At 34.0% G+C, this 21,600-nt stretch overlaps 1 protein-coding gene across 2 annotated transcripts in view; it reads left to right on the top strand.

Moving 5' to 3' along the window:
- The first annotated feature begins 5,611 nt into the window (after positions 1-5,611).
- Positions 5,612-21,600, top strand: part of LOC108976928 (myb-like protein Q) — a 35,071-nt gene continuing 19,082 nt past the window's right edge. Inside the window, exons 1-3 of one of the 2 annotated variants that reach the window (XM_018946375.1) lie at positions 5,612-5,848; positions 7,741-7,894; positions 18,787-18,813. In XM_018946375.1, the coding sequence (XP_018801920.1) occupies positions 7,799-7,894; positions 18,787-18,813 (123 nt within the window). In that variant the 5' untranslated portion in view covers positions 5,612-5,848; positions 7,741-7,798. The remainder of the gene's footprint in view (positions 5,849-7,740; positions 7,895-18,786; positions 18,814-21,600) is intronic. The other variant, XM_018946376.1, reaches the window with a different exon arrangement.

Raw genomic sequence — 21,600 nt, 5'->3', positions numbered from 1 at the left:
CCTATACTTATTTTGTATGTATTAAATATATATTTTTTTTCACACCGAATAAACGGAAAATCTCTTTAAAAAACCGAGGATATAATGAGACACTGCAGACTATAAAAAGATACACGGAAAATCGCAATTCATCACTTGCAGCAAATTGATTATGGAAATACCAGTAAAAGCTGGCAAACATCGAATATACTTGTATTTATGTATGTTAACATGTTGGGTGTGCAAAAGGAAAATAAAATTTGCATTTCCACAATTTGCAGAATTACATAAATATGCATATTCAGTGAAAAACGAAATTAAAATTTTCAGCTCATAAAATATAAAAATAACTAACACTTATTTTTGAAGATATTTTGCGTTTTTGTTGTGATAATTTAAGTACTTATACTACTAGTTTAAGAAAAATTAAATTCAAGCTGAATTGAAATATTATCTGTATGAGGTATTTTTTTGCTTTACACTTATTAGGTTTTCAGATAGTATGAACACTCGCTGAGCTTGAGCAGTATTGACTAATTTCAGTGTATATTTTTTCGTTGTCTTCTTTCTTGGAAAATTCAGAAGTTTGTATCATTTCAAAGTTGATTGCAGCATACTAATGCAAAAAACATGTTCTCTGTGTTCAGAGAATTAGCATAACAAAAGGATTTCAAAACTGTCATGAAATTAAGAATATATGTATATACACTAGCAAGCACGGTATCCGTTGTCCCACGACAATTGGACTACTTATGGCATGGCCCATGCTTGATTTTTATTTGTCAAAGGAATTTTTCATAAAAATGTATAATTTTTTTATTGAAGAAAATTGAGAGAATTTTAGAATTTTCTATTCTAAAATAATTTCTTAAACTCCGCGGAATGTTTAATATTTTCCTTTCTTAATTTTTAACACGATTCCAAGGCAAATATTTTTAAATAAAAGACTTCTAACTTTCTTTGCAGATATTATTCAGGATAACTCTTGCCAACAGGTGCAACTTCGGATTGAGTAGGCAATTGAGAAGCAAAGTCCTCTCTCGACAAACAAAAACCAAACTCTATAAGTCACTCATAAATCCCATCCTGCTATATTGTGCAGAGGCTTGGACGATGTCAACAACGGATGAGTCGATGTTGCGAGTTTTTGAGAGAAAAGTTCTGCGAAAGATTTATGGTCCTTTGCGCGTTGGTCACGGCGAATATCGCATCCGATGGAACGATGAGCTGTACGAGATATACGACGACATTGACATAGTTCAGCGAATTAAAAGACAGCGGTTACGCTGGCTAGGTCATGTTGTCCGAATGGACGAAAACACTCCAGCTCTGAAAGTATTCGACGCAGTACCCGCCGTTGGAAGGACTAAGTGGAGAAGGACCTGTCTTCACTTGGAATATCTAATTGGTGCCACGTAGCGAAAAGAAGAAACGACTGGCGCGCGGTTGTTAACTCGGCTATAATGGCGTAAGCGGTGACTACGCCAATCAAGAAGAAGAAGAAGATATTATTTATTTTTTCCTTTTTTTTAAGATGTAACAACCCTATTTCAATGCAAATATGTTTTAATATGTTAAAATAGTTTTTAAGTCGTTTGGTATTTTTCTGCTAAGTTTTATTTTTTATAGCCGACAACCTATTTCATAGTAATAACTTTAAAGTCTCAGTTTATACGCAAGGATTTCTTAATTGAATATATTTCCAAACAGTCCCTAGACAAGGAGAAAAAACAATACGCTACTTCATTAGAAGACTCGTTTAGGTGCTTGGTCATAGCGATATCGCCACCAATTGTAAAGCCGGGTACCGTTGCACCGCCCACATTAGAATGGGACCGAGTCGGATCTTGATTAACATCTTGCGTTCTAGTGCTGAATCAATGAACATCGCGTGCACTTAGCAGACTCTGGTCGACGGTTCGCTCCTGTGCGATGCAAGGTTCTTTTGGCTTAAAGTAGGGCGTAGGGTATCTTCCGAACTACTTGCTTTAAGCAGAGTTCATTTGCCGCAAACGTAGGGGGTCTTACTAAAAATGTTGGCTGACCAAAATTGTCAATGAGGAGGAAAGTATGATGCAAACATCCAAGTACTTTATCCTCCACTGAAAGTGGTTGAAACATCTCGACAATTTTACCATCTGCGCTTCTTCGATTTATAAGGGTCTTATGATCCATTGTATAGGAACTTTAAGTAACACAGCGGACCGGTGCTCCGTGCTGCCAATATGAGATCCCTGGTCGACTGACCCTGGTAGGGGCAAAGTCTTAACCCAACATCCTACCTTTTATGATTCTGTGAAAAAATAGCTTCAGTGCGGCCGCATTTAAAGTGTTTTATTGTTTTTTTTTTGGTACAAATTGTTCAAAGACGGTCGATAACACGTTCACAACGAACCACGTTTAGGACGGCCATCAACATCAACGGATGATCAACACGTCAATAAAATAAAGGAATTGGTGCTTGAGAATCAACTCAAAAGTCTGGAATAAATCTTGGAATATCGAAATGATCAGTGAAAACCATTTTGGAAGAGCATTTGGGCCTAGGAAAAGTAAAACACGATTGATTACAAGGTCACTTAATTTTTCGATACTTACGACCCCAAAATAGACGAAGAATCGGCCGAAGCCGAAAAAACCAAGTCAAAACAGATTAGATTAGACAAATCACGGTTATGTATTCTGTTTTCTTTGATTATCGAGGTGTGGTGCACTCCGAATTCCTTCCTACTAGCCAAACTGTCAACAAGCAATACTATTTCAGTATAACACTCGTTTATGCGAAGCTATTATTAAACTAGTAAGGAAGGGCTAAGTTCGGGTGTCACCGAACATTTTATACTCTCGCATGATAAAGTGATAATCGAGATTTCATTATCCGTCATTTACATATTTTTTTATTTTGCTGTAAATTAATTAGATTAGATCAATTTGTGTACTTTGAGTATTGAATTGTATTTTCATTTATTTTAATTGCATTGAAAAGTTATAGTCCGATCACGACAATTTTTCCACAAGGGATACCTCAGCTCAAATACCGTATTTGTGTAAAGTTTTATTCCGCTATCATCATTGGTTCCTAATGTATATATTATACAGAGAAGGCATCAGATGGAATTCAAAATAGCGTTATATTGGAAGAAGGCGTGGTTGTGAACCGATTTCCCCCATATTTCGTACATGTCATCAGGGTGTTAAGAAAATATTATATACCGAATTTTATTGAAATCGGTAGAGTACTTCCTGAGATATGGTTTTTGGTCCATAAGATTTTCAATTTAAAAAAAAAAGCCTGGGTGCAGCTTCCTTCTGCCATTTCTTCCGTAAAATTTAGTGTTTTTGACGTTTTTCGTTAGTCGGTTAACACACTTTAGTGATTTTCAACATAACCTTTGTATGGGAGGTGGGCGTGGTTATTATCCAATTTCTTCCATTTTTGAGTTGTATATGAAAATGCCTGAAGGAAACGACTCTATAGAGTTTGGTTGACATAGCTGTAGCAGTTTCCGAGATATGTACAAAAAACTTAGTAGGGGGCGGGGCCACGCCCACTTTTCCAAAAAATTACGGCCAAATATGCCCCTCCCTAATGCGATCCTTTTTGCCAAATTTCACTTTAATATCTTTATTTATGGCTTAGTTATGACACTTTATAGGTTTTCGATTTTCGCCATTTTGTGGGCGTGGCAGTGGGCCGATTTTGCCCATCTTCGAACTTAACCTTCTTATGGAGCCAAGAAATACGAGTACCAAGTTTCATCATGATATCTCAATTTTTACTCAAGTTACAGCTTGCACGGACGGACGGACAGGGCGTAGTTATGGGTCGACAACTCTTGGTTTTTGCACTACGATAATGCACCGTTGCATACTGTATTAATCTTTCGTGAATTTTTCACCAAATATTTACTCATTATCGTGCCACAATCACATTGTGACTCCTGGTTATTCAGGAAACTCAAACGACCGCTCCGGGGAACCTATTTTGAATCAATTTAACTATTAAACTTGAAGCGCTACCCGCATTGAAGGATATTTTGAAAATTGTCTTTAACAACTATTTCAAGGATTGGAAAAAAAAACATAGGCACAACTTGATAACGGTTGGTTAAGTAGATTTGGAGCCCATAAGTGTCACATGGACAGTACTTAATTCCGTTATACACACCTGACATCCCTCAATTTCCGACTCAAACGATATAAAATTTGGATTCACTCGATAAATATAATTACAATACAATATTAATGAAAACTTATAAAAAATTTGTTTAGCTGGCATCAATATTTTTCACATTTAAAGTAAAAAGCGGAAAAAGTATGTTTAATTAGATAATTGCACTTAATGAGCGCAGCCGAAGAATATTTTACTATGCACATATAAGTTTTTTTTAAATAATAATTTTTATATAAAATTTTCTTCATAAAATAACAGTAAAACAACAAAAACAATTTCACTAATAGCACTTAAATCACACATTTTTTGTTGTAAAGAAATAAATATAATTTTGGCTGATTTTACAGCCGCCTACAAACACAACGTGAGACAAAACAAAACGTCAATTCAATACAATACCTGCAAATTAGAAAAATCAAAAAAATATGTATATAAGTATGTATGTATAAATAAATAAAACAAGAAGAGCAAATTTAATATACACGCAAAAGTATGAGGTATTAATGGCCACAGCGGATGAGCTGGGGACAACAAAAATCGTCGCCACCAGTCGCCACAAATACACTTACACAACCAGCTAGCGTAGTGTGTATTATTAATATGTATGCATGTATGTGTTCGTATGCCAAACTACTAAGCCGCCCAATCAAGCAGATATCCAAGCGAACAAACAAACCAGCCATTCAGCACAACAATAACGATAATAATAATGAATATATGTATGTGTGTGTGTGAGTGTACAAAATCCAGCCAGCTAGCCAAGCATTGCAATATGAAAACGCAACACTGACACCGCGGCGATTCGATGAGATCGGCAAAATGCAAAAGTCGCCGCTCAAAGCGGTTCCATGCGGCTTCATGTCTCGCGGACGCTCGTACCTTAGTACAACCAAACCGACGCAGACCTATACGTTTACATTTAGCACGCACACAGCCGTGTCTTGTTGCGATCGTCGATATGTTTTGTCACACACATTCGCACAGCTATATACCGCCTATACAAACTTACATAAAGATCGGCTTACAAACAAACAATTATTACACCTTTTTGTGCATTTCCCCCCCATTTATACGCTACGTTTTGTGCACAATTTTCGTAAAAGTGGTTTTACAACAGTGTTTGTCTTTATTTTTGTACGAATTTTTGCCTATTTCCTTTTAGTTGTTTTTGTATTATTTTTTTTTTTACTTTTTTGTTTTTATTTTTGTATTTACCTTTTTATGTGTGTTTTTCACTTTTTTACTACACTCAAATACACGCTCGCACATTCACACACTCTAGCTCGCTTAAAACGCGCTTAAAAGTGTGCTTTCGAGCTTGCGCTTGTGTTGGTGCAACTGAAAAAATTAACACACTGCGAAACCAGAAAAGAAAATAAATAGAATGGAAAAATAAAAAAGGCGAATTGGAAAAAAACTCATTTCAAATCTGGTAGAAAAATCTCAAAGCCAACGCTAACCGAACTTCAGACCTCGAGTGGCAGTCGATCTGTTAAGACGTGCTTTTGGCTCAAAACGTATAAAGCTTTACAAATTTCTGACGTTACTTCTACAAAAACTGTTTAACAACTAGATTTTCACATTTCAACTACAAATTGTGTCTGTGTATGTGTGTTTGCGTACGGATAAGTGAAAAGTGAATTTACTCCTTTTTCTCAAAAAACGGCTGCAACAGCGTTCGAGCAACCAATTGCTGTAAGTGTGGTCTCGACAAAGCTCAATTGTGTGTTCTATAAATTAAAGAAAATTAATAATTATTATTACTTAATTAAAGAAACTTTGTTGTCGAGTTTTTGGTTATAGAAAATAAGTTTTTCAAAGGACACTAAAAACAAGGATTTTGCATGAAAAATGAATTTATCAATAAATCCTGCTTATAAACAATTTATTTTATTGAAATTATTTACCTAAAAGTGTAACAAAATTTATTGTTATTTTTAAAAGAAATTTAGAAATCTTAGCTGTGCAAAGGAAAAGTGCTTTTTTAGTTAAATATTCAATAAACAATTATTTTAATAAGGATTTTCGGGTTTTAAAAAGTGCTAAGCTTTGCAATAACTTTGATTTATGAAGTTGACTGTAATAATTAATAGTAATTAAATACAACACGACAGCGAATATTAAGGAATTGTTGCTTAATTAGAAATATTTCCATATAACTTTTGTGTTCTAGTAAGAAATCTTTGTAAAATGTGTTTATAATTAATAATTTTGGGAATAATAAAGAGTTATTTATATTTTGTGCTCAAAAGAAGTAAACTAATTGTTTTTGTATGTAATATTTTATGAAAAATATAAACTAACTAATCAAATTTGAGCCAGACTCACAAAACATACCAAAAAAAAAAACAACTACATTTTCAAATATTTTCAGAATAGACACTTGAGCTATCTCATATATCCATTTAATTAAATTTTTCGAAAAAACTTATGCTCAAGCCTCGCTTTTGAAAATCTGAATCAGTCAATGTTATTATAATAAAAGTTAAGTGTCAAGTCAAATTCATTAAAGAACATACTCAAACTCAATAATAATTTTTAAAAATAGTTTTTCGTATATTTGTCCTTCAATACAAGCTTATAGAGAATTTCATTGAAAATTTTTACAATTTTTTGAAGTTTTTTGGATTTTTGTATTATTATCATTTTATTTATAGGTTTTTAAATCAATTCCCAGTAAAAAATTATAAAAAATTTTATTTTAACTGAAAAGTAATTAAGCTTTAAAAGAAATTGAATAATATGTTTCTAAAACGTTTTAGATTTTTTTGTAACAATCTGAAGCCTCACTTTCAAGAGTCTAAGTCTTTAACAAGACTACTTAAGCTCCACATATAGACATTTCCGCGTCCAAAATGAAAATTGTTAGTCGCCTTTACGTACATATATTAAAGCTATGTACTTGCTGTCTCTTATACACATCTAGATGTGTATAAGAGACAGCTATAAAGCAAATAGTTCATAAAAATAGAAATTATTATTATACAAAAGAAAATACAAATTAGGATAAACAAAATAATAAAAAACTCATAAAAAATAAATTTTATTTTCTAAAAGAGGTTTTTAAGAATTATTCATCAAAGTCACAAAAAATTTAAATGTTAAAAATTTATTTTAATAATTATTAATTATTAATTATTTTTAAAGAAATTAATTTGAAATAAATTAATTAATAATTAATTAAAATAAACTAAATTATTGTTGAACTATACAATATAAATAGATTAATTGAATTTCTTTTTATTTTTTTTTATTTAAATTTATTTTAAAAACTCCTTTTTTTAATTATTTTACACTTTTTATCTTAAAAACTTCATGTCAGAAAACGTTTGCTAAACGGGTTACAAATACTTCAGCGATTATAAAAATATAAATGTGTATTTATTCTACACTTTAAATTTGTTAATAATTAATTTTACATTAAAAAAAATTATAATTAGCACATTTAAAAAGTTAATGAATTAATTATAGATTTCAAATACAATAATTTTTACATTTTAAATAAAATAATTATTACATTTTGAATAAAAAAAATAAATAAATATAACAACCAAATTATCATCATCTTCTGCTTCTCTCTTCCACAGGCAATTAGCACAACCAACTCTCTCATTTACCTTGTGGATTAATTTTTGCTTAGCGTAGATGACCGGCAAGGATACGGACTCAATGGCGACTGTGCAAATCAAGCCAGACTATGCTGCCAGCGAAGTCTATAGCACGGCTAGCGAGGCGCCACCGGTAAATATGACTTTCAATTATGACAACTCATAAATACTCACACACGCACATACACACTTACACACACAACTATTAAGCAAATCTTACTAACCGCTCAACAGCAAACAATTTGTATGCAGTTTTTCATATTAACACTTCTTTAGTCACACATTTTCTCTATCTAACTAGCAGACATATAGAAACGTTCACTTTTTCTGAACTATTAACAGTAGTTGCACACTTTCTGTGCCAGACAAGCGCACAAAAACCGAAGCAATTCAGCTGCACCTGCGCGTGCTTAATGGAAACAAGTCGGTCAACTAGTTTTTCTTAATTGACGCAAAGCCTGACTTTAGCACCTGAACAGATGTGTGTGTTCGTTTGTACAATTATTTATTTATGCAGTCTTTTGCCAGTGTAGACTTCGGTCCTTTGCTTACACTTTTTATAAGTTTATATACATGTACATATGTATATATAGGTATGCGCTTCATTAAATCGTTGCTCACTTTGATGTTGAGTTAATTGCATTTTAACTGCGCGCCCCACTCACCCCTGCACTTGTTGACTGTCATAAAATCTGTACGATCAAGCTGTCTGTTAGGCGGTCAGTCATTAGTCTAGTGGCACCGATTCCAAAGAAGTCAATCATTGACAGTTGTCCAACGTGCAGCAAATGCGTTCAGAGCAAAAGTCACAGCCCCTAGGGTGCCACTAATAAATAAAAACGAAATGACAGTGTAGTGTCTGTATGTGGATAAACAGCTAACAAAGGGCTCGGTTCCATTGTTTTTTGAGTATTTTATGTCGATTTTTATGAGAACAATCCTAATAAATCGTCACCCACCCTATAAAAACCTACTATTTTATTTTTCTTAATGTGTTCTAATGCTTAGCTTAGATTGAGCACCTAGTGGAGTGAAGAGCAACTCTTTATAGTTAGTTACCAAAATAAATAACTGTAAATATGTTTGGTGTATCTGCAATAGAAATGTTCGCATTTTTGGTCATTTATCATTACATCTCTCTCAGTATTTCACATGTCTTCAGCTTTTTGAATGATGAAGTTTTCAACTTTTTAATATAAATAAGGAGGCAACCTTTCAGCCTCCAAACTTTTTATACTTTTCTACAGTATTATAGTTACTATCAATAAGTGATAAAAAAAATTAAAAAAAAAATTAAATATAATATTAAATAATAAAACTTAACCGATAAACTAACCGTTATTTTATATACGAAATATTTCCTACTGGTTGTATATATACCACCACACTAAAAAACGTTTATAAGTTCTGGTATACATAGATATTCACATTAAATTCTCTGCAGCTGCGCAATAAAGTTCAACAGCTAAGTAATCAGCTTACTATTATGGCTAACAAATAGCTCTATACAAGTATCTAAATACATATAAATATAAAGATATATAAAGTATATACATATGTATGTATAAAATTAATTTGTTTTCCAACGCCGCCTGGCCTGCTGATTGCAAATGCAGCTTCATCTGTTTGCTTCTTAATTTACTCACAAACACATGCGCGCATACATAATATATATATATGTATATTTGTATTTCCTCGCATGTGTTTTTGTGCAAGCGCGCTTTGGCAATTAAATCTTGTTTCTTACTTATTTCTCATTGTTTTCGTAATTCTACCAAGCCAAGTTGGCTAGCAGCCACCGCTTCATTTTATTTCTTGGGCTGCGCCGGCGTAGCAACAACTTTAAATGGCTGCCAGCCCATAAATCTGGGTTACTGTGCTTCTTGGCGGCTTTGCATTGCATGCCACTCACACACACAAACTCGTAAACACACAAGTAGATTTATATAAGTAAATAAATATGTACTCAAGGTAGTAAATGACTTGATTTAAACCGACAAATTGTTGCTTTTTGCCGAATAAACGCCGCTGCCTTCATACATAGCTGTCTATATGTGTGTGTTTTTGTGGTGTCGAAGGCCTTCTGCAGCCATCTCCATGCAATTGAGAATAAACTGCGCGTAAAACTTCTTGTTGGCGGCCGAACAGCGTATTCAAAGAGTTGTTAAATACATTCATACAAACTAAATATCCAAAGAAGTTTGTAACAAGATTTGCATGCCATTACACAAAGTTTCTTGTACTCACTCTGAAGATATTTTTTCTTAAACAAAATAAAAAAAAACTTCAAAGACTATTTCGAAAATGCCATGGTCATGTCATGTCTTAAGTCATCTCCATATTGCAACAGCGTCGGAAATGGTGTGTGATGTGCAGTCGTTTGTTATACTTTATGACCAAGTTTGTTGCGAATCGAAGACACCTCTCCTACTCACTCAAAGTGGGCCTTTTTTATGCGCTTGCATTTGCATGTGTGTATATATGTGTGTCAATTACTTATACTAGTAATCAACATTTATTAAATGATAATCGTTTGGACACTGCATTCGAATGGCATAAAGAAGCTTTTGTTTCGCTCAAATATGTACTTGAGAGCGCATGCTCGTTTCGATTTTGTCCATATTTGAACTGATGTCATTCATTCGAAATCGAATGTTCAAGGTAACGATGGTTAGTTATGGGCTATTCAGTCAAGCAGATAGCACATCTGAATGTTGTTTGGCGGCACAAGGCTATTGCTATTGAAACGCTTCGGTACTGAAATTTATATTTACAATAACACTGCAATTATGTTTTTCACATAAAAATAGGTAGTAAGTGTTTTGAAGACAGTACTGAGCGCTTCTTTGGCTAGTAGTAAATTATATTTTATTTTCTGGTGTTTAATATTTAAAGAATTTGAAATTGTGGTTTTCATCACTTATAATTAAAATTTTGAGATAAGGAAAATTTATCAATAAAGGCTGATATTATTTGAAGAAATTTTATCAGAAAATAAGTTGGTTTAAAACTTGTTAACAGTTGTCTAGCTCATCTAAGCCACGAATGACATGGTCATAGCGAAATTGCTGGCAACTGTAAAAGTGATGAGCTCGCAAGAGAAGGCACCTTTGTTCCGATTACATTGCTCTAGTGCAAAACGCAGGAGATCCGCAGAATTAATTGCTCCCTCTAAGATTTGATCGTAAGAGTTATTGCCCAATAAGCGTGCTTCATGTAAGGCTCAAGAATTTGTCAGATGCTAACTGTCAAAGTTGTATGGGAGAAGCTGAGATGAAAACATCCCGGCACATTCTCGCCATTGTCCAAGATAACAAAGGTTACCAGGCACTTTCTCTCCATTTTCTAACTTTTGAACATCACGGCAGTCATAACTTCGGCGATTCTGGCAAAGTAGCCAGAATTGACATCAGCCCTTATAAAATTTGTGACAAACGCTTCAACGATTTTTTCAAAGTATTTTCAAACTATACTTTGGAATTATTAAGCATCACCATGAACCGGCATTCTATGCTGTTCGAGTGGGATATGTTTTTGGGTCGACCTTTCAACCTAGCCTAACATAACCTAGATACAAAAAAAAAATTTTGTAAAATTATGTTGAAGTATAATCTATAAAACTTAGCGGAATAGCAAAAACTTCTTAGTGTTCAAAGAAAATCAAAGAAAATATATGCTTCGTGTGAATTCGTGTTTACGTATGATTAAAACGAAGGTACAATTATTCGACGATATTGTATGTACCGTTATGTAGTATAAAATCGTGGCATACTCTACGCTAGCATGCTAAGTGCTCCTAAAGATGGCATTACCTGGAATCTGCCAAAAACCATCAATAGCACTTAATTGTGCATTTCAACTGAAAAGCTCTTCGAGAAAATAGTTTTAATAACGGCAATTTCACATTTTGAGTATATATTATTATATCAATACACATCTACCCTTATATATACGGTCAAAACTGCAAGCATTGCAACAGCAGTACTTAAACAACCGCCGATTGTCAAACCTCAAACTTTAAAACCCCACGTAACAGAAATCACCATTTAGGCCAACATTTAAGCATGCGCAGCGGCACTTAAGCGCGCTTTTAAGCATTTCTACCAGCAGACTAAAAATGCATTGCATGCAAATAGCATTTGCAGTAGCTCTAAACCGCGCATGACTGCAGAAATTGGCAGCATTGCATACAAAGGCTAGCATTAAAATGCATAATGTGTTGTATTAGCGATGAAAATGATATTGGCATATAGCTAAGTAAATGGTGAAGCGACTTTTAGCGAACGTGCGTTGCACTTGTAATTGTTTAGATATTTTCGATATTGACAGTTCTATATGCCAGCATGCTTGTGCATGTAAAAAGAGTGCGTCATCAGAAGCGGATGCCCGACTAGTGGCATTAATTTGCGATTTTTCGAACGATCAATCAACAAGTGTACAAAAAGAAATTTAATTTATGAGCATATGTTTATATATTTCTAGATACGTATGTGATTTGCTTTGATTCGCACATTTGTAAGTGTCATAAATAGAGAACAGCTGACAGATGGAATGCAATTGGCTTGATTTCGAGTATTTTTTATTTACAATATAAATGACTTATCTGTTTTGTTCACGCATTGTTGTGTAGTTGTCGTTTGTTTACTAAACGAAAATTATTAATTTGGAGCAGCATTTTTGCTTATTTCTTGAATGAATCTTACAAGATTGTTATACGAGGTTAAAATTACTAGAAATTGTTCAAGGACTGAATCTTGGTAGTTCATTTTATATGGCAGCTATATGCTATAGTGGTTCGCTGCCAACAATTTCTTTTGAGCTTACGTCGCTTATGTCTTAAACATAATTCTTACCAAATTTCGTGAATAGGTAAGCCACACATAGACCAGTTTTGGCCCTTGTGATTCCAGATGGAGTTCAGTTCCTAGGTCCAATAGAAGTAGTCAACCTTTAGAATGACTGCGCTTGGCGCGAATTTTTACAGACTCTGCGGCTTCACTATCGATACCTCCTCCAGTGTAGCATACCGTGCGGATCCCAGATGCTTACAGTATCGTCTTGCCAACACGGAATAAGTGCACAAGAGATGCTCCATTATTTACCTGGTGCTCCGCTCTAAGCATTTCCTGCAGTCTTCTCGATTTGTCATTCGTTATGACAAGTTGTGAGTCCTCCAGTTTTATTTGGACACTATTTTCTATGGCAAAGAGCTAAGCTTATTATTTTTTTGTTTTTTGAATCCAAATATCTCTTGTATTTGTTTTCCACTCCAAGGCGGAACTAATGCGCATTCGCCATACCGCAGCGAATAAGCAAATATTTTCAGCTAAACACAAAAAGAAATTGCAAACAAAACAAAAGCGGAGTAAATGACTAAAAAAAAATTTAAAAAAATTCGTTAATGAAAAAATTTAATGCAAAAGAATAGGCGAGCAACCGCAGCTTTGGAAACGCGTGATTTGCGAATTAAAGCCCCGGCGAATTAACAGACTGGCTACCGTATAGGTAGTCGGAGCAGCTGAATTTAATAGACGCGCAGGCAACCTGTCGCTCAGCGCAATTTTGTTTATGACCGCTGACATGACATGCAAATTGATGTACCACTTTAAAGGCACAGAATTGCAATAACGCAAATACAACAAAAACTATATATGTATAACACATCAACGAAATGCTCAACACATTTTCACACACAAACAGGCAATTTTTGCCTCCACTTTTGTACCCACAGTATATATGTATGTATGTATGTATGTTCGCAAATACGTAAGTTCGTAAAAATAGAATCGGCATGCAAGTATGTATGCCTGGTAGTGTGTAATTTATTACTGGGAGCCATAAGTGCTATGCAAATCACCCGACGCCCGTATACAGAGACGGAATGGCTGTCAAATGTGCATAAATTATGCAAATTAGTATCAAACGTACTCTGTGCCTGTTTTGTAGTTATATATGTGGCATACACATACATATGTATGTGTGTTCATTAATTGTTTGTAAATATGCACAATCTCAATGCGTATGTGCGGAGATTGTTGGGTGAGGGCGTGAGCGCAAATAAACATTGAGTAACCACGTACTCAACGCGCGTTCATTCATTTATTTGAATTTATGAAATAAGCTCGTATCTACATACATACTTGTTTAATTGTGTACGGCAAAGCGCCAAGACTGTCAGATTACTTAGAAAAAATAACAAATATAAATAAATTGTTAATTGCTGAATTTGTTATGTAATTCTTGGCATGGCGGGTCCGTGGGAATTGCACTCTATTATTTTTTGATGAAGTAATTTTTTAAATAAAAGGGTTACTAATAATATCAAAATGCAATATTTACTTGATTTTTAAGAAGTGAGCTTTAATATTTTTGTGTTTAAGGCAAGTAAAATTGGCTTAAACATGACTCAAGTGAAGTCACTCACTTCACTTTGTATGGCAGCTTTATGCCATAGTGGTCCGATCTGAACGATTTTTCTGGAAATAGTACCGTTGTCTCGGACAAAATAATCTAAATAAAATTTAATGAAGAAAACTCGTCAAATAAAAAGTGTTCCATACAGTAACTTGACTTTGACCGTTCAGTTTGTATGGCTGCTATATGTTATAGTAATCTGATTCAAATAATATGTTCGAAAACTGTTGCTTTGTTTGTGTTAATATTTAGTGCCAAATTTCGTGCAGATAATTTTTAAAATGAAAAAGTTTTCCTTACAAGAACATAATTTTCATCGTTCAGTTCCTATGGTAGCTATGTATATGCTATAGTGGTCCGTTCTACAAAGTTGCTTCGAAGACTGTAGCGTTGTTTCGGATAAATAATTCATGCCGTCTTTCATGAAGATATCTTGTCAAATAAAAAAGTTCTGTACGAGGGCTTGAATTTAATCATCATGTTAGTATGGCAGCTATATGATACATTGGTTCGATATCGGCGTTTCTGACCAATAAGCAGCTTCTAAGTTAGAAAGTCGGGTGCAAAATTCCAGTTCCATGTTTCTAAAACTGAGCGACTTGTTCGCGTATTTACAGACAGATGAAAATGGCCAAATCCACACAGTTAGTGGTGCTGATCATTTATATAAGGATACATACATATGTACATATATATTATAAGACCTCCGTCGTTTCGTTCTGGGTGTTACGAACCCACTTCAAGGTATAAATATCAACCAATTATAATGACCCTTTGGAAATTTATAACTCCCCGGATATATAATCACAGCAAGCCGCATATCGTCCAGCGGCTGGGCAGTTTACTCAAGGGACATGCATGAATGAAAAACGAAGAAAACTGCACCACATAAGCCGTTCCCACGACAGTCGGGTCTACATAACTGGAACGAACTCGGATTTTTATCCAGCCAAGGACTGTTAACTCGGCATAATTACTCCGCTACAACAACAATAACACACATTTCTGTTAAAAATAATATTAATTAAATTTAATTGCAAACAAATAATGAACTATTAAATCTCTAGGCAACTGACATCAGAATCGTGTAGCCCTCTTAATTTTTCCTTCACCAATTAGAGTCGTGCTAATTGAGATATGGTTTTTAATCACCGACAGCAATTTTTGAGGGCGCACTTTTTATCACCCAAATACACACGTACAGGCATGAGTGCATTCTTGCACGCATATGTATTTAATATATTTAATACATACATATATATGTATTCACATGTATGTCTGCCTGCTTTCTATGACAATATTTTATTCGACATTTCTATTTACCAAACGTGTCATTTAACGCTAACTAAATATGTATGCTAATATACTTATAAGCGCATATATGTATGTATGTCATGTATGTATGTATATGTGTATGCTTGCGTGCTAATGCCCGAGTCATGCTGTTTGCCTTATTGCCTTATTTCGTTTTCACGTTTACTCCACTTTTTCGTCATGGTTTAACATAAATTTGTTATTTGTTGAAAAAATTGTTACTTATTCATTTGCTTAGCCTAAGAATTGTCAAAAAAAGAAAAATATGTAGCATTTTTTGTTTCAACTAAAGCCATTCTAAACGCGATTTCCACTCCATATAAATAATGTTTCGAGCATTAGTACTCGTACGACGGGTAAATGATGTAGGCAACATGCAAGCATATTTGTTTTTTTTTTGCTCACAAAACATGTTCCAGTTTCAGTTAATTTTGTTGCTGTTTTAACCGTCACCATTGCCGGCTGCTGCAATCACACAGTTTGCTGACTCCATTGTTAAGCAAAGCATAACTTTTTGCCATTGCAAAGCAGTGAATGCCATGCGTTTGCTGCCGATGGCTGCTGCTGAAGGGAATGCGCCAAGCAATAAATAATTACAAATAGCAGAGCAAAGCGCTCGCACGACTTGCACCGTTATTTACAACACCATTACTACACTTAATTTTTGCTTGCAATTCCTTTCTTTTTTTTCACTCATTAAACAAATGCCAATGACGAGGAAAATATAAAATAATGTAGTAAATATATACATATGTAGGTTCATATGTATATCCGCAACCCACTAGCGTGTTAAACGCTAGAAAGCGTTATGCGGTAAAAATGGTTATTTCAGACGGAAGCGATAACTTTAATGTTGTTGTTGGTTGAAATGGAAAAATAAAAACTTTACACATTTCAAGCTCCCACGCAAAAGGTGTGCTGAATAGCTATAAAAGTATGCAAGTATATACGTATATGTAGGAATGTAGTTAAAGGCATACATATAACAACTGGATTGTATGATTTTTTAACATGTATACCTTAAACAAGGTATATTAAGTTTGCCACAAAATTTATGGCACCTAAAAGGGTATCAGGGTATCCATATGAATATAACTTAATACTTTTGTTTGTTGTATAAACGTGTGAAATTTTACACACGTCCTTTTCTCTCTTAGAAGCTGCTCATTTGTCGGAATCTCCGATATCAGACCATTATAGCACATAGCTGCCATACAAACTGAACGATCGGAATAAAGTTTTTGTACCAAAAACTGTTTTATTTGACAATGAATCTTCAGTAAATTTGGTATAGAAAAAAATCTCTGAATATACATATAATATTGCCTGCATCAAACTACTATCGCATATAGCTGCCATACCAACAGGCCGGTCAAAATCAAAATGAAGATCTGTTTATACCATTTTAAGAAAATTGAGGCTTTAATAAGAAGTAGGGTGGAGGTAACTACTTGTGAATATCAAAAATCGAATTTTTTACCTAAAATTTACAATAATGTAACATTACTTTTCCTGAGTTTATAGGCGAAGAAAAAACGATATTATAGAAACCACTAATATTGCAACACAATTTGAGTTGTGGTTATAAAATGTTTATATATTGGTTATCATACACGCATATTGAAACAAAATTTGAATTGTGGTTATAACGTGGTTATTACGTAGCTGACAGCGATTTTCGATTTGTTTCTGTTGATATGCTGTTTTGCATTTTAGGGGGCAATATATTTTTGAATATTGTCCGAAAATTTGAAATTGATTTGGCAAAAAGTTTCAGAGATATGAACATTTTGTTACAAACCTTTAAATATGTATTACTCAAAATGATGTTTTCATAGTCTTTGTGTCAGGCAATGATGTAAAAAATAAATTTTTGATGATAATAATTTTGATTTTTTAAGCCACTCTGAAGTGTAAATATTTTAATTTTTCACCAAAAACCGACTTTTTTTTGGAAAGTCATTTTGTCAAAACTTCAAATTGTGACTAGGCTTTCTCATATTATAAACTGTTTCAGGTTTTGGATTTGAGTTAATTTTAGGCCATCGACAGACACTTTTCTTCGTAGGTCACCTTGGAGTTGGCTACTGTTTAAGGGAAACCATAACTTTTCAAACTGAATCGCCCTAATGATCGGAAATGAAGATGAGATCTGTAAATGTACATTAGTTTCATTTATTTATTATATAAAATGTATTTCCATAGAAAAAATACATAATTGCTAACGGTTTAATACTCAATTTTCTACAAAACTAACCGAAATCATCAAAAACCACTAATTAATTACCTTCAATTTAACATCTAACGCAACAAACTACAATTTATTTTAGCAAAAAAAAATTGATAATTAAAAAAATTAAACAAAAAATAATAATTCATAAAAAAATAATTAACAAAATAATGGTAAAAAATTAATAAAAAATTATTAAAAAAGTTAATAAAAATTGATTTCATAAAAAATATTTTTTTAAGCCAGCATTTACTAAATTTACCCAGCACTCATGAGCAACCCTCAATTACAATGACTGTTAATTATTGCGCTTGATAAACAGGCAATTAAGTCATTTAAGATTTATCACGGCACTAATTAACCGTTTACTTGACCTTTCTGTACACCGCAAATTGGCTGATTTCACCATGATATGCAAATTCAACATTTCGATGAACTTTTACTTTTGCCGCACACACTCTTCGCTGCACATAACTGTAACTACTACTACTTTCTTATCTGTCTACCTTCCACACTTAAACACACACATACATACATATATGTATATTAACTGTGCTCAACATCTTAAACTATCTAATAATGAACCATGATTTATGAGCGAATCTCTTGCTTTTCTAATTAATTGCGTTTTCTCAAAAAATTCCACCACAAATGTCTTTTTTTATAGTTTTTTTAATTAATTTTTTGTTTTTATGTTTTTTCTCTTCCCTGTGTTTTGGTGTATGTGCGTGCGTTTTACTACTTTATGAACAAACAAACCATAAAAAACCATGAAAACCACCAACCAATACCATTACAACCACCTCAATCACCACCACCACCACCGACAACACCATAATCACCAACGTCAATTGTTACAACGCCCAATTGTAATTGAAAAATCCCAATCAAAATATTACATATACATGTATATGTATGTGTGTGTACTATTTATGGCTGTTTATTACCGAAACAACAACGACAACAACAACAACTACTACCACTTGAAAATTAATCCCTTGATTGTGTTGTATTGAAAATTGCATTGCGGTCGCGCATTTCGATTGTATCGCGAGGCCATTCAACAGCTCGGATTGTTTAGCTTTAATCCACAGGTTTGTTGCTTAAATCTTTCGTATCATTACGTATCTTGCACCGCTACGCACCGACCGCACCCGTAAAACACTCATCGCCGTACGGTGAAAAAACAAACAGACAGACGGACAAACAGCTGTTCACACTGACACACCGCCTTTCCCATTCGCTTTCGCAACAACAACAACAGCCGCAAAGCGAATTGTAAATCACAAAAGCATCACTAATTATTTGCACTCACTCACTCACCCATATTTACTCATACTTCACTTATTTTTCTCTGCACTGTAAATAGTACTTTTATCAGGCCGCATTGAATACGTGCCGTTTGAATCCCTTTCTTTAATTTCTCTGTCTCACATTTTGCTGCACTTTTTGCCACAACACTCATAACTCTCCTTTGCGGCGGCGCTTTTCACCGAAATTGAGGTGCAGTTCACACACCGTTTCGCCATTTGTTTTGTTTGCTGTGCGTAGTCCAATGTTTATTCTCACACATTCGTGCCTCACATTCGCATTTTTCACCGCTAAAATATTTGCATACGTAAACACATATTTATTATTCCGGCGGCACCTTTAAAGTTTGATTTGTTTTCATAAATAAGTAAGAAAAGAAATTTATATCACAAGTCATAATAACTCATGCTGATAATTTGCTTAAGACTCAGATTTATATTAATTTATATTTACATTAATTTATTTTTTAATAAATTTTTTAATTTATGTTATTATATTTATGATTGAGTATTTGCTTTTTTTTCTGGAGTTTAAAATGACATATGTAGCTGTTTTTTAAATACAGTTGCAATCAAAATTAAGTGAATATTTCTAATATTTCCATTATTATTATTTAATTCATATAAACTTTCAAGGGGGGAAAGGTAGCGGCATTTTGGGGGCCATTCCAGCAACCTTACGTTGCTATTTGCAAGATTATGACTAACAATTTTGACTTTATAAATGAGAGCGACTTCTTTCATTAAATTAGGATATACTTGAGCTTTAACTGTGACTTCAAGCATCACTATTTTTCTTACCCCTTCGTCATAAATGCAGACCCATACCATGAGGCCCCTATAGTCTTCTTTAAGTGCAGGTTTTGTGCTCTTGAATGTCAATGCTTCTCCTTTTTTATGCCACACAATGCATTTAGTCACCTCTATACTTCATCCTTATCATTAATTCGTCTGTTAAAAGAATTTTTGTCCAAAATTTGTTTGGTTTCAAGACATAGTCTGCATAAAATTTCATCCGTTTTGGCAAGTTCCGTTCCATACATATTGACTTCATGTAAGCGTCTACGAATCGTAGGCAAAGACATTTTCCTATGCATTTTTCACATCAACAGTGTCTTAATCAAAACTATTTGATTTAGAAATATTTATAATCCTAGAATCAACAGGTTTTCGATCGATTTTTTCAGTGTTGCATTCAATAGGTCTGTCCGGATGGTGCCGTCCGCAATTCTCCTGCACTCGGCCCTACTAACCTCCCGTTCGCTCCGAACGCTGGGTTATACGCCTTCATATATTCGTCCATCGTTGTAGTGCTACCCGGTCCCTAAACGTCACCTATATTTTCCAGAGTGTATCTTAAATGTGTTAGTCGTTCCTTCACTGAATACGTCCCCAAACACTTTGCCTTAAATTTAAGCCTTGTGCCATAAAGAGGATTTATCGCAATTAAGTCATTAACATTGTATTATTTTTCTGGCTTCCGTTTCAAATTAAAAGTTCGCCTATTCTCTTCCTGATTCTTGGATTTCCCAATTCTAATAATATGTAGTTCCTCATCTAGTTCTTCAATATTAAAATAGTTCTTCAATATTTTATGTCATATAAAAATATTAAGAATTACATGTGGGCATTTTAAATACATTTCTACTATTTATATATAGGTTTATATTAATAGTGAAACATCAAAAAAAGTTTTCCAATCAAATTTCATTAACATTCGACTCATTGCAAACAGCAAACAGTACTGTTGTACAAGTCTATAATTTTTATTACATCTAATTCACATGTTTGATGCATTTACCATTTTTATTATTATTATGCAACTGCTGCATTGCAATTCATAAAAATGAAAATAAATAACTAACCCATATAAAGTATATATATGGGTGTATACAAAAATAAATGTGTTGAAATATTATTGCTGTTATTTTCCGATAATTATTAGCATTCCGCACCCCATTTAAGTACAGTCGTTGCAATAAGTGATTTTACGAAATGCGCGGTACACCGAAGTGCATTGGAGGAGCGTCATATATGACGAAATATCAACAACAACAATGTGAATTGTATAATTGCCTGACTTTAGCGCCTGCTGCTGTGACACGTGAGGTGTCACAAACGCGCAGTTGAGAGGATGCGCAGCCAGCACGAGCGCCAGACAGCCCACAGCAGACAGCTGCATGCCATTCACTTTATATTGGCTATAAAATTACAGACACATGTTTTTACGCGCATTTATAGACAGCAAGCTGGCTGTTATACGTTGCAATGACAAATGCGTTGCGTAACCACATATTTGTAGATTTGTTTCTTTGTGTGCTTGGAAGCCAAAATGATGCTTAGGCTGATAAAGGCAAATGGTAGAACACTAGCAACATAGTATTGAGTTTGTTATTGTAGCTGCTAAGCGGTAGCGGAAAACAACTTCACGAATGCCTGTAAACATATATACACGTGTGTATGTATATATAATGGGTGATTTTTTTGAGGTTAGGATTTTCATGCATTAGTATTTGACAGATCACGTGGGATATCAGACATGGTGTCAAAGAGAAAGATGCTCAGTATGCT

Source organism: Bactrocera latifrons, unplaced genomic scaffold, assembly GCF_001853355.1.
Source record: "Bactrocera latifrons isolate USDA-ARS-PBARC rearing strain unplaced genomic scaffold, ASM185335v1 scaffold_81, whole genome shotgun sequence".
Taxonomy (NCBI): Eukaryota; Metazoa; Arthropoda; class Insecta; order Diptera; family Tephritidae; genus Bactrocera; species Bactrocera latifrons.
The sequence above is the reverse complement of the archived record's forward strand: the minus strand, read 5'-3'. Positions and strand labels throughout refer to the sequence as shown.